The following is a 14,063-nucleotide window of genomic DNA, read 5'->3' as shown; positions in this document are numbered from 1 at the left end:
CACGTCGCTGCTCCAATTTATGTGCGACCGCTAATCTCGCTTTCCATGGAGGCGAGGTCCCCTTCAACCCCTCCATCGTCGCCTCCCTTCTTACAAGTGTTCTAACTCTCCTCAGCTAATGTTACTTCTAGTACGACAACTGTAGCAGAGCTAGTGCGTACAATGTAGCCTCCTTTTTACCTGGGGCGCTTGCAGTGCAAGACGTACAGAGATACATGTACTAAGAATTAGTAACTATTAAGCGGTGATCGGTATCTCTTATCTCTCCAATCCCTAACTTATCTAAAAGTAACAGCCATTAATTCGGCAAGTACACATCAACAGGTCCTCTTCTAGCCTGCTGCTGTCTAAGTTTTAACTACACTTTTTTGGAAGCAAAAAAGTTTTATTCAACTACTCTCTCTCTCTCTCTCTCTCTCTCTCTCTCTCTCTCTCTCTCTCCAAGACCACCACCAGCTAGATGAGTACCACTTGCACCAATCAGAGTCTCATTCTCCACAACGCTGTGCAGTCCAGTCCTGTTTGGCTGTGTCACTGTGTGTGGCGCCGTGTATGTGTAGCTAGGGCTAGTGGTGTAGCTAGCGCCTTGTACAAGCTAGGACTAGTGCTTCTCCAGTCCTCCTCTTCTCCCTCTACCTAGCTTGCTTCTGCTATAAAGGGCGCCGGCGGAGGCAGGGTATTCGATAGGGAGGGAGGCGAGATGACTCGATCAAGGCCGACGACCACCATGGGGGGATCTGTGCCAGACCACCACCACCAGCAGCACGACGGGGAGGTGGACGGCGGGCAGCTGCAGCACGGCGGCGAGCACGTGGAGACGGTGATGCCCGGGTTCCGTTTCCACCCGACGGAGGAGGAGCTGATCGAGTTCTACCTCCGTCGCAAGGTGGACGGCAAGCGCTTCAACATCGACCTCATCGCCTCCGTCGACCTCTACCGCTACGACCCATGGGATCTCCCCGGTACTGCCCAACGACGAATCCACCTAATTATAATCATGGCTAGCTTCCCACCGCGTACATGATTTCATGCATGTGACTCGAGATCCCTTTAATTAACTCGTCTCGTTGATTTCATGTGACCTCCACCTTCATTCTCACCTTTTCCTTTCCCGCCTCTCCCCATCTCCATGGGTGCACGGGTCGATTGTATTGCGGGCATAAATCATGGCAGCACTGGCGTCGATCGGGGACAAGGAGTGGTTCTTCTACGTGCCTCGGGACCGCAAGTACCGGAACGGCGACCGGCCGAACAGGGTGACGCCGTCGGGGTACTGGAAGGCCACGGGGGCGGACAGGATGGTGAAAGTCGTGGAGGGAAACCGCTCCATCGGCCTCAAGAAGACGCTCGTCTTCTACGTCGGCAAGGCACCCAAGGGCCTCCGCAGCAGCTGGATCATGAACGAGTACCGCCTGCCACACGGTGAAACCGAACGGTACCAAAAGGTAACCCTAGTAATTTTTTCTTGAGTATAGGTACTACTAGTAATCCATTAGCAAATCCTTATGCTGATTATGTAAAGCTTTAGCTTTTAGTTCTATTTTTAACTGCAAAAAGCCAAGATCTGGTTTGAGTTTTTTGCGTTGTTCCGCTTAAATTGGCTTTGATTAACTTGACCGGAACAAAATTAGTTGCTCCCTTGAGCTGATAATAGGTAATCTGAGCAACCGAATGAATTTGGTTGCGCTCAACTTTTGGAAGCTTCGCGAGATCTTGTTGCAAAAGCATAAAGTGCGTGTTAGCTCGTCAGCTGAAGATGCGTCCCCTCACGAAATAATTCCGTTCACTGTTGGAGTTGAGATATGATATGATTCATGACTAGAGCGCTTGCTTTCAAATACTTGCCGGCATGTGTTTGCAAATATTATTGGCCAGCACGTATTGTCCGGTGAAATAAAGGTGTAGAAGGTGCGTACGTAGTGAAGATTACATGAGCAATAATTTAGCCAAGGTCTCAAATTCTCCATGGCTTCTACCTATAAACAGTTATACAGGCACGCACGCGTGTAAATCGCTCTTTGTGGTTTTAGGTGCTTGCAAAATTTCTTTTTAGCCACAACTTTTCCTTGTATTCCCGCCCAACAAACTTAGGAGATTTCGGTCACTGGACCCGGAATTATTTTTACGGTATATATACAAGTTAGTTAGTGCCCAAATTTGTGCAACAGATTTTTTGAATGAGTATGATATTTTGGCTTAAATTTGGTTGGCTGTGACTTTGGCAATGAGATTTTGCCCACCCTACTTACATTCCTTTCACCGTTCTTGCCAGAATTTTGTCAATGTTGGTTCAAGGAATCTCTTGCCAATTCTTAGTAGCCATAGTTGGCAAAAAAAAATAGGGCATATATAGGTTCCAACGTTTTAAGATGTGCATATGTGGTAACCAACCCAAAAAAGTACGTACAGCTCCTTCACATTTCCTTTGATCAATATATAGCAGGAAAACACACCTCCTTCAGTTTCAACTCTTCGCAGTCGATATGCAAAGCCATTTTGCTGTACTACTATAAACTTATATGACCTCTGATGGCTGCTTAATAATTTGGGAACTTATGTGTAGTACTTTTGTTTTGTTTTGTGAAACAAAATGTGTATAGCAAGTTAGTAAGTTTGTTTTTAGTTCACGTGACACTGAATGGTTTAATCATCTAGAATGCATATGTTGCCTTAATTAAGATTATATCTTGGTTAACTTGTACTCTTATTTTATTGCCCATTTTATCTTTTTAGAAAGTAAATATTCGAACTCATGCATCCTCTTGCATGTATGTATATATCAGGAAATTTCGCTCTGCCGGGTCTATAAACGCCCAGGGATTGACGACAACTTCCACCTCACCGGCACAACAACAAGGTCGTCTGGCTCCAGGGCGGCGGCAACCAGGCACAGTACAGCAGCGCACCGGACGTCAGTGGCAACTCACCGCCAGCAGCCGCCAGTGTTTGTCGAGGGCGGCGGTCACCACTCATCATCTGCTCTCAAGGCGTACAACGCGCACACGACCCAAGGAACAAATGCAGCCAGTGCCATGACATCACTGTCGGCGGCAGGGGCGACGCCGCCGGCGATGTTCCGGTCGGCGGCCTCTGTAGCCTCGCTGAGCTCCACGACCTCGACAGAGGAGGATGGCACGTCGCTCTACCACCACCACCTCAAAGGACACAACAACCCAGCAGTAATGCAACTGCATTCTTCCACGCACGCCACGCTGCTCAACACCAATTCCTCGGCAATGGCGACCATCCCGATCGACGAGCTGAGTCGGGCGATTGGGTCCTACAGCCAAGCTTCAAACCCTAACCAGCCCACGGCGCCACTGCAAGGCCCATTGCTTAACTTCCCTAGCTTGGAGAAGATCTGGGACTGGAACCCTCTCCTGGAATCTCCAAAGGTTTGCACAAGCTTCAAGTAACTTCTTAGTTGCATGAATGGATCGGATCAATGCACTTATCATATATATGCCTCCCATTATTTGTATACTTATGTATACGTAGACAATTATCCGGGCTAGGACAAGGCTATATATGTAATGGAATAGGTAACAAATTAAGGCGGTTCTAGTCCCATGCAATTAATTGGTGTAACACTGTCTGCATTTCAATTCCGAATAAAGTTTAATCAAAATTATAGATATGTGATCCAATCATTTCCCTTCGTAATAATCATGATTTAAATTAAGTATGCACAGATAGACGGGTACATAGTTTTTCAGGATGCATCCATGAAAGTGTCCAATTTGCTATCTCTAAGGCAAGTGTAGTTCTTTCTAGGTTGACCGAATTGCACGATCTTAAGCTCGTAGCTATATTATAAATATATGTGCTACTTTAATCCCTTAAAATGTGTAGTTGGCGAGTTGAGCAGTTGTAAACCTTAAATTATAACATAGTTTCTAGCACGTGCAATTATTCTATTACCATTTGATGAAGAACCTATCACTCAAATTGTTGACTTCAATTCAACATAATCTTGGTCCTCCGAATTTGACACTCCCTGTATATGCCGGTATGTATAGTTTAGTTACATGAAAAGTGTGTACATGATCGTATGCTTGATATGGGTTGCTACTTAGTTAGTTCTGGATAAGGATGAAAACAGGAGTACTATTTATTCCCATCAATATCCAAACATGTCTTTCTATACCTCGATATATCTGGACTTGTATTGAGACCATCCCATAAATATGGGTTGCGGCTGCCGGAACTGCAATATCCGCTCGGTGTCTTTATCATTTTTTACCAACGAACTAACTTTATGGAATGAGTATAAACATAGTAAAATAGATTGAGAAAATGAAAACAAACACAAAAATATACTAGTTTCCTGATAAAATGTTCCAAGCAAGTTAGTGTCTCTAGCTCCACCCACATCGCAACGTCCCTCCAACCCTCCGTTGAAAAATTGAAGAAGACCAAACCTAGACTTGCTGGACAAAGAAGGCTTCACTGAGCTTCATGAGATTCCCATACTAATAGGTGGGAGCGTATGATTTTTGAATGCATTGTGTCAAAGGGACAATCCCCCTTCAAACGAATGATGCTAAACCATTGTTACCACGCTGGGTTGTCAAAGAAGATGACCAAGAGAAAAATGGCATGAGGAATGTATTTGTTAAATTGGCAAAATGACTGCCAAGAAAACATCAAGATAAACATGAGAGAAAATTAGGGCATTTGTTTGTTATTCTCCATGATTGCTACTCATTTGCTCAAAGAAACTTATTATAGTAGATGGGTCATAGATATATGTAGTTTTTCTTTTGCACAAAGAAACCTTATTTAGATAAGCTTAACTAGAGGCCCGAAGGCCCCAAATATAAGTGAGGTACATGCGAATTAGGTAAGAAAATACATAGCATATAAATCCATGCTCCTAGCACTCAAGTGTACAAGGAAAACATTTTGTTTTCGCGGCATGCCTGAATAAGTTACCACTACTAGCTTGATGGTGTATCCCTTTGCATGGACCATCGCTGATCTAGGAGACACTCACCATCACTAGCCAGAGACAGTTGTCGTCCACCACCGGGCTCGAGGATGAACATCGGGATAAGCTGCCTCCAACAAATCTCTGGGATTAGAGTGGGGATCGGAGGAACAAAAGGCCGGCGTCACTATGGGTAGTGTTTGCACCATCAAACAAGACTATCATCGAACTACATAAAGCACAAGAGCGGTAGAACAACCCCCTAGAATGGTAAGTGGTTACTAAAAGGATTAAGATAAAAGTCATTAAACTCAGCGCTCCACCACGAAATTCAGCAAGAACCATGGCATGGGACCTCAGGGAAGGAGGTTGGAGTGGGTACTCATGGCAAAAGAATGAGAAGTAAGTGAAACTATTTGCATGCCCCAAATCAATTTGCTCTATAACTTAATTTTTTTGGATATTTGACATCAAATGAGAGACACCAATGGAAATTGAGAGATGGAACTACTGACTAATTTGGAAAGCTTAGAAAACATGTGGTTTTATTACCAAATAAGGGAATTGGATAAGTAAATATCATAGAATGAATCATGCAACGCCATGGATTTGTGCTCTGGTCTCGTGCCTCCAGGTTGCCTACCTTCTTTTAGCTCCCACCCACCATGACTCCATAGCAGATCAAAGAAACAGGCCCAAAGATGCCCAAGATCAAAGAGCTCATAAGTTCCAATCCTGAGCAATGCTGGTAATAGCAAGGTCTAGAGCAATAGATCTGATCTCAAAAAGGCATGTGTCCATCTCGTTCTAACCGCCATGGCCAGAGCCTGATAGAACATTTCCTACGATAAAGGGAAATGTATTAATATCAAGAAGATATTAATACAACCAAGACACCAAGAGCTACTCAACACAACAAGGTTTCACATAGCCAAATTATTACGAAAGACAAAAAGATCAGCGGAGCAACTTCAGCAAACGTCGGGATCAAACCTCAATGATGGTAACTTAGGGTTCCAAGAACAACGTCTCTAGGAAGAGAACGATGCATGAGCGGCGTCATCGTTAGCTAGACCCAACTAATGAGGACACACCATGGCTTTTTGCTCCAAAGAGAAGTCTCAAAAAATCCATGTGATGCCTTCAACAAGGGAACATCGCATGACCGGTGGTCTTCTTCCAGAAGTTCTGGAATGTATTGAAACAGGTGACCATGCCAATGTTCCATGAGTTCTACATTGGAACCTTTGACATGTCCCATATAAACTATGGGGTCATCACCCTTATCCCCAAAATAGTTGGGGCTACAGATATCCGCCACTTTCAACCTATCACGATGACTAATGTGCTTGAGCACATCTTTTCAAAAGTGTGCACGACCCGTCTAGCCCCTGTAGCAGAGCGCTTGGATCACTCCCTACAGACGGCTTTTCTGAAAGGGCGGCAGATCCATGATGGGATCCTGGCCCTTCATGAGATTGTTCATGAGGTCAGGGCGCGTGATCATAAGGGTGTATTCCTCAAGTTGGACTTCCCAAAGGCCTATGATCGTCTGGATTGGTCCTTCTTGAGGTTGGTACTTCAGCGTCGGGGCTTTGATGACAGATGGTGTTCATGGATCATGCAGTTAGTCCGATCTGGTAGGACTGCGATCAATATGAACGGCGAGGTGGGGCCTTTCTTCACGTCCTCTCCGAGAGTGAAGCAAGGCGACCCGATCTCTCCTCTCCTCTTCAACCTCGCAGTTGACGCTTTGGCAGGCATCCTGAATAAAGCTAGGACATCTGGCCACATATCAGGGGTTGTTGGCCATCTGAACCAGGGGGTCACCCACCTCCAATATGTGGACGACACCATGATTATGGTGGAAGGGTCGGCCCTTGACATAGTAAATCTTAAGTTCCTGCTCCTATGCTTTGAGGCTATGTCGGGACTTAAGACCAACTTTGATAAGAGCGAGGTCGTCATTATAGGCTTCCCGGCAGACGAGCAGCAACGGATTGCGGACAACTTAAACTGCAGACTGGAAGCATTCCCCATCACTTACTTGGGAAAGCCGATGGCCGACTCGAAGATTCTAATGAGTGACTTCAATCCGTTAGTAGGACAAGTGGCGACGCGGGCTGAGCCCTGGCGCAGACGGTTTACGTCCAAGGGGAGTAAATCAATCCTTATTCCTGCTAACCTTGTGAGTCTTCCTATGTTCTTGATGGGGATGTATATCCTACCAGCGGGGTTCATGGCTCCTTTGATAAGGAGCTCACAAGGTTCTTCTAGCAGGCAACAGACGGTCGGCAGAAGTGTCACATGGTCAAATGGGAAGATATTTGCAGGCCCAAGGAACAGGGTGGTCTGGGCATTATGTCTTCTCATCACATGACCATTGCACTTATGCTATGATGGGTATGCCGGATCATGCGCGGCGAGGGAGGATTGTGGCTACGGCTGATTCAAGCAAAATATCTGAGGGGCAAACCCCTCCTGGCGTGCTCCCGACCGGGAGGTTCCCTGTTTTGGCGATCCATCCAAAAGATCAAGGAGGATATCCGCCTTGGGATTTCCTTCACTATAGGTAATGGGGACGGGACCCAATTCTAGTTAGACCCATGGATGGGTACCGAGCCCCTTTGGATGGGATTCCCTACCCTATTCTCTATCTGCACAGACTCGTCTATCCTAGTTTCCACGGTGACACGGTCGGGATAGTGGGATATCTGGTTTCACCGGATGTTTGGGCAGGCAGAGCATGCCCAATGGACTAGACTGTTCGCAGCTCTGCCACTAGTGTTGCTAGATTATCCGGACACTGTACGATGGCGGCTCTCACCTTCGGGTGAGTTTTCCGTCAAATCCGCATACAAGGCTCTAGGCTACCTCCCCGTTATCCCTTGGCTAGCCAACTTGTGGTAGGCCCCCATGCCCCTAAAGATAAAGATCTTTGTTTGGAAGCTTCTTAGAAATCGCCTCCCTTCGGGGACCGAGGTGCTCAAGCGACAGGGTCTGGGTGATGGACTCTCCCCTTTATGCAGGGTCCCTGAGACTGTGGCCCATATCGTATTCTTGTGCACAACGGCTCAGGTCCTTTGGTAGTTCGTCCATGAGGCACTAGGATCCGATTGGGAGGACCTGGATCTCGTGGACTTCCTCCAGGCCAGGGTTACCATGCTAGGACGACACCGCCACATATTTTGGCTGATCTTTGCGGCCATGTCATGGACTCTTTGGACGACAAGAAATAAAATTGTGATTGAGAGGGTGTTCCCGAGGCAGATGTCTGACTATTTGTTCAAATTCCTTGCTGTTCTGCAACAATGGCACCCGCTTACTAGGCAACACAATCGCGATCGTCCAGACATCATGCTCGATGCGCTCGTGGATTCGGCACGTCGGCTTTCGTCATCTTAGCTTCGCTCGTCGACAGCCACTAGGTGGCCTTGTTTTTCTTTTCCCTTGTGTTTATCTTTGGGCATTGGTGTCTTGTTGCCCTAGCCGTCCCCTTTATGGATTATCTGGATGTTGGTTCTATGGAACTTTGCTTTATCTATAAAGCGGGGCAAACACCTATTTCGAGAAAACGACACCATTTGTCAGGTTAAACCAATGAAGGTCAGATTAAGAGTTTTAACCCTTGCAACTCAAATAGAATCGCATAGTGAATGTCGTCCTGTGCTGCCACCAAATGTAGATATATCAGAGAGAACATGGGGGGAGGCGATTACGATTAAGTTAATTTATTAGAAGGGAAAACCTCTAAAGACATCATTAAGGATGCAAATGAACTAGAACTAGGTGAATTTATAAGGGAAAGGGAAGACCCCCTCCCCTCCCCTTTGGTGAGAGAAAGCCATAGGGGAGGTGAAGCAGTAGAGCGGTGGAGAGTTCACGAGCAAATGAAAGGGGAGTGAAGAGAAGAGGAGTAGAGGAAATGGTCAGTAAGTCATATATATAGTTTGAGTGTCTTGCTTCATACTTATCTCTGTTAGCTTATGACTTGATAAACTTTTTGAGTGAGGGTACCAAAGGGGAAAAACTTCCGCGAATTTTCAAACAAAATTTGTGAAACTGATGAATTTGATTAGGTGCGGCACATGTCAACCTTGACCAAAAAAGGTCAAAATTTAAAGGGGGGGGGGCAATTATTTGTTGGTTCTAAAGATAACAAATCCACTAACAAACATAAACCTTGTCGTATAATACTTGTAAAGTTTATCTACATTCGGTCTCCTTAAGCAGCCTACAGATAAGGGATTGTGACCCCCTCGTCGTCTCCTGTAGGCGGCTCGGGCAGGAACCCTAGCGAAGCCGCCGCCACGTCCATCTTTATCCCCCTTGTCTCACCGCACCTAGAGGAGCTGCATGCGAAGCCTGCTTCACCTGCGCCGATTCTGGTGAAAGTGGTGGCGGGGTTCTTCACCTCGTCGTTGTCGCACACCCCTCCATCTCCCCACCCGACCGAGGTATGTCACGGCTACTGCCCTTTTGGTCCTTCAGCATCCCCTCCTGAAGTGGTGAGGACCAGCCATTGTTGCTTGCAGTACTGGTCGGGGATCTCGCGCAGCTACGTTGTGGCGCGGGCGCCAGAGCTCGCTTGGTCGGGGTTGTCCTGGATGGAGTGCAAGCGGCCCTCCTGGTGGCGGCTGCTAGTGAGGGTTGGGGTCAGTCCCTTCCTTTCTCGTTGGTGGTAGCACCCGATCGAATTGGCAAACGTCGGTCAGGTGTTTGATTTGGGAGGATTTTTTTTCTTCAGATCTGACCATGATAACACCGACTGACGGCTTGTACTACTAAGGTTGTGTGATGTAGTCGGAAGGCTCCATTGTGGGGTTTTCTTGCTCTCACTCCGGCCAGTTTGCCTTCGATGGTGCGACGCAATCTATGGACGGTGGCTTGAGACAGCGGGTATGCTCGTGCACTTGCGGCGGTGGGATTTCTAGCCCAACACATGTAGTTGTTGGGATCATAGAAAGGTTATGGAGACAACACATGATTGCCTTTAATTTGGTGGTGCTTCTCGAGTATCCAGTCTCGAGATCCGGGATCTGACCCAAGTTGGTTTTACGTACCAATGGATAAAAAATCGTCGTGACCTTGTTGGATCCATTGCTCGAATATGCTCGCACTTGTTTCTTCATTGTGAAAACCTAGAATCTGGGCTTTGGCGATTGGATCCGATGATAGTGGCGCTTGAGCGTCCTTCCCTTTCTGAAGACGTTGATTTCGAAGTACACTGTTATCCTTGTTGTGTCAAAAGATTGTTGGTGCAGATATGGTTGTTGTTGTAGTTTGATGACCGTAGTTTTGATTGCTTCGGAGTTTTTTTTCTCGTTAAGGCATAACTTTGGTCTAGTATGACTTTGTTATTTGCCGGCTGTTTAGTTTTTTGTGTGTGTTCATGCGTTCATATACACGCGCATACATTCATCTCTATGAACACTTGGATTTAGGGAAATCAGGGCGAGAAATAGTCATTGACATCCATAATTTGTAGTTACATGAAAAAAACTGCTCTCATGAGAAATCAAACTGAAAGACCGATCATTACCAACAACAGTCTTTTTTGGGAGGCACCATTACCGACAATAGTCATGTGAACGTCATGGATGTGAATGAGAGACCGATCATGGATTCAAAGTGGGTTTTTTTTTGAGACAAATGCAATGGTGGTGGTGTAGGGTTTTTTTTCTAGGCAACGGTGTTGCGGTGTAACCCGCAAAAAAAACGGTGGTGCGGTGTATTTTTTTTTAGCAAAACGGTGGTGCTTTTTTTTGAGAAAAGGTGGTGCGGTGTAAGTACGGGAGTTATTGGGATTGGGCCCTTGGGAAAACACCTCAACCGCCAAGCCTTTATACGCATCTGAGTGGTCCGTTCCATGGGATTTGGCGTGCTTGGGCTATTTGTTCTTTTTTTTTTATAGAGCAATTTGAGCTATTTGCTATTACTCTCTCCGGTCCTTTTTACTTCGCATATTGCCAAGTCAAACTTTGCAAGGTTTGACTAAATTTATATTAAAAAATATTAACATCTACAATTTAAAAAATATATATACTATGAAACTATATTTCATAATGAATCTAATAATAGTGATTTGGCATTGTGGATGTAGATATTTCTTTCTATAAGTTTGGTCAAAGTAGAGATACTTTGATTTTGGACAAAACTTATATGCAGACTAAAAAGGACCGGAGAGAATACACCGGAAATCTGTATCTGAGCCTATACTCTTGAACAGTAAAATCAAACTAAATAGCAATAAAATTCAAAAAAAATCTGAGGAGCGTGCAAACTTTCATGGTATTCAGACATTTTAGCACTTCGTGGAAAAAAGAAATTCCAATGTCACTCACTTGTCCCCTCAAAAAATAAATGTCGCTCACTTGCAAACGAAGGTGGGCTTGCCAATTTAGACCCTAAAGAGTTCACTACGATTGGCGCAGAATGGTTGAGGAAGATTCTACCTGGATTCAGAAACATTCCTTATGGTTTTTATCATCAGTTTTCTATTGTTCTTTGTTTTTTCTCTTATTTTTCAGCTTTTCGTTTTGTTTTTATTCTTGTTTTACTATTTTTCTATTTTATTTTTCTTCTTTTATTATTTTCCATAAGTCAAGATCATTTGTTCATATTAATAAACATATTTTTCATATTAATAAACATTTTTCCAGTTTGAGAGCATTTTTTAAAACTTTTGATAATTTAGACACAATTTTTTAGATTCATGACCAAAGTCCAAATTCATGAGCAATTTTAAAATTCACACGAATGTTTTGATGCTTCAGCATTTTTTTATTAAAAATTTCAAATCATGAAAAGTATATTTCCAAACTCGCAAACATTTTTTCAAAGTCTCAAATATATTTTAAAATTCATGAAAACTTTTCCAAATTTCGAAAGGGAAAAGATTCAAGAACATTTCTTAATTCTTAAAAAAATCTACAAACATCTTATGAACTCGTGATTTTTTTTTGAAAAAATAATTAATTTAGCAAATAATTCATTTCTTAGTTCACGAATATTTTTCAAACCTGAGAACATGTTTTAAATTCATGATTAGAAGTATTTTCTAGTTCTCAATTTTTTGACTCCTTAACATTGTTTGAACTCACGAATACTCTTCAAATATGTGAACATCTTTTAATTCATGATTAGAAATATTTTTTATTTCTCATATTCTTATTCACAATCAAATTCAGGATTTTTTTTCAATCCGTGATCCTTGTTTTAAAAAAAGTTTGTTAGTGCAGATCCCCCCTCCCCCCCCCCCCCCCCCCCCCAAATTGTGATTTTTCAAATTTGGAAACAAGGAAAACTAAAAGTTAAGCAAACGTGAACCCGTTCGTGAACGATGTGAGCGGGCGCTCCTTATTATGCACTGGGCTCAGCCCAGTGAACGGGATGGCAATGTGTAATTGTCAAGGATCGCTATAGGCGATACACATCACGGGACCTCATATTTGCGTGAGCGCTATATCTTGCATTCAACAAGACCGAAGGTTCCTCTCGCAGAAGGGTTTCAACCAATCGGCTGGCCCACTAGCGCACAATGAAACAGAAAAAATCGAAAGAAAATGGTGGTGCAAGGGGATTAGAACCGTGGTCGTTTGGATCGAGCGTGTAGCCGCTACCCACTGCGACACTTCTGAATTCACATACAAGGCGCCCACTACTTCAGGTACAACACCGGAGTTTTTTCTTTATTTCTCCGTTTTTTCTTTTCCGTTTCGTTGGCTCTTTGTTTGATTTTCTTATTTTTTGCCGGTTTTATTTTTTGTCATTATAATTCGTTTTCTCCATTTTTTTATTTGGGTTTTCGGGTTTCAATGCATTTTTTGTTTTGTTTTGTTTTTTATTTTTCCTTCTCCGGTTTTTGTTTTGTTTTCTTTTAATTATTTCTACATTTGTTTCTTTGGTTTTTATTCTTTTCATTTTTTGGGTTTTAACTTGTTCCTTTTTCAGTTTTTTACTTTTTATTTTTTTTCATTCAATTTTTTATATGTCAAAAACATTTTTTAATAAGTGATCAACATTTTTTGTATACGTGTTCATCATTGTCCAAACGTTTATTCAACATTTTTCAAATACTTGTTCAAAAAATTTCAAATACTTGTTCAACATTTTTAAATACTTAATCAACATTTTTCAAATACTTGTTCAATAATTTTAATACTTATTCAACATTTTCAAATACTTGTTTAACATTTTTCATATACTCGTTCACCTTTTTCAAATACTTGTTTAGCATTTTAATACTTATTCAACAATTTTCAAATTCTTGTTTGACATTTTTAATACTTATTCAACATTTTCAAATACTCATTGAACATTTTTTAAATGCATGGTCAACTTTTTTTATACACATTTGTATTTTACTGTATAAATTTTATGTATAGATGACAAAGAATTTTTCTGTATGCATTCATCATTTTTTTTCAAGTGCTTAGTTAACATTTTATAAAAATATTTTTACTCTGATTGAGAGTTAGTTGATGTTCCCTCGGTTTGTGTATGGGGTATGTCCCAAGTGCATGGCCTGATGGCTAGTATCAGGTTCTCCCAGCGAAGTGACAAAGTTTCGAATCCTGGTAGTTCTTTTTCTTTTCCTTTTTGGTTTGCCCATTCGTGAGGTCGCTTCAGCGAGAGATCAATCTGACTCGAGTGAAGCGAGGTATAGGGGCGCCCTCATATTTGACGCTCTTTGTGGCAAATAAGAGGATTGCTCTAGGCATCCTGGTGGGCGGCCCATTGCACGAGCCAGAAGCGAGACACACGTTCTCCGTAGAGAACATGAAGCAACCATTGTAGCGAACCAGGCGATGTAGCAACACACTCATGATGGTGCGGGAAGTTCTTATGGTGCTATCATCAAAGAAATCAAACGGATGGAGAAAAGATTTATTTCATTTCCGCTACATGAACGCCGAGCTTCTTATTTTGAAGCACAAAAGTTGGCTAGCCTTGGTGTCTGTCCCTTCTAGGTAGATATATTTGGTTAAGTGATCCCATGATACAAATGTAATACATATTATTGCCAATATTGAATAAATCCTAGCTGATTTTGCTAAAACAACATGTTGTAGCGAACCGAAGCACTGCAGTAAACCAGGTTACTCTAGTGAAATATCTTTAAAGAAGTGAA

The 14,063-nt window shown here is 43.2% G+C and overlaps 1 protein-coding gene across 1 annotated transcript; it reads left to right on the top strand.

Moving 5' to 3' along the window:
* The first annotated feature begins 501 nt into the window (after positions 1 to 501).
* Positions 502 to 3,637, top strand: LOC125523092 (uncharacterized). The gene is made up of 3 exons (XM_048688140.2): positions 502 to 962; positions 1,174 to 1,445; positions 2,784 to 3,637. The coding sequence occupies exons 1-3, from the start codon at positions 701 to 703 to the stop codon at positions 3,414 to 3,416; spliced, it is 1,167 nt and encodes a 388-aa protein (XP_048544097.1). The 5' UTR covers positions 502 to 700; the 3' UTR covers positions 3,417 to 3,637.
* The last annotated feature ends 10,426 nt before the right edge of the window (positions 3,638 to 14,063 follow it).

This window comes from Triticum urartu, chromosome 7A (assembly GCF_056163025.1).
Source record: "Triticum urartu cultivar PI428250 chromosome 7A, HENAU_Tu73, whole genome shotgun sequence".
In the NCBI taxonomy this organism is placed as follows: Eukaryota; Viridiplantae; Streptophyta; class Magnoliopsida; order Poales; family Poaceae; genus Triticum; species Triticum urartu.
This window is presented reverse-complemented; position numbering and strand designations above follow the sequence as displayed.

What these genes read in the sequence shown, in the direction of transcription:
- LOC125523092 (XM_048688140.2), top strand. Translation starts at nt 701, where the DNA reads ATGACTCGATCAAGGCCGACGACCACCATGGGGGGATCTGTGCCAGAC. An exon ending in CGACCCATGGGATCTCCCCG is followed by an intron (nt 963 to 1,173) that starts GTACTGCCCAAC and finishes AAATCATGGCAG; the next exon opens with CACTGGCGTCGATCGGGGAC. An exon ending in AAACCGAACGGTACCAAAAG is followed by an intron (nt 1,446 to 2,783) that starts GTAACCCTAGTA and finishes TGTATATATCAG; the next exon opens with GAAATTTCGCTCTGCCGGGT.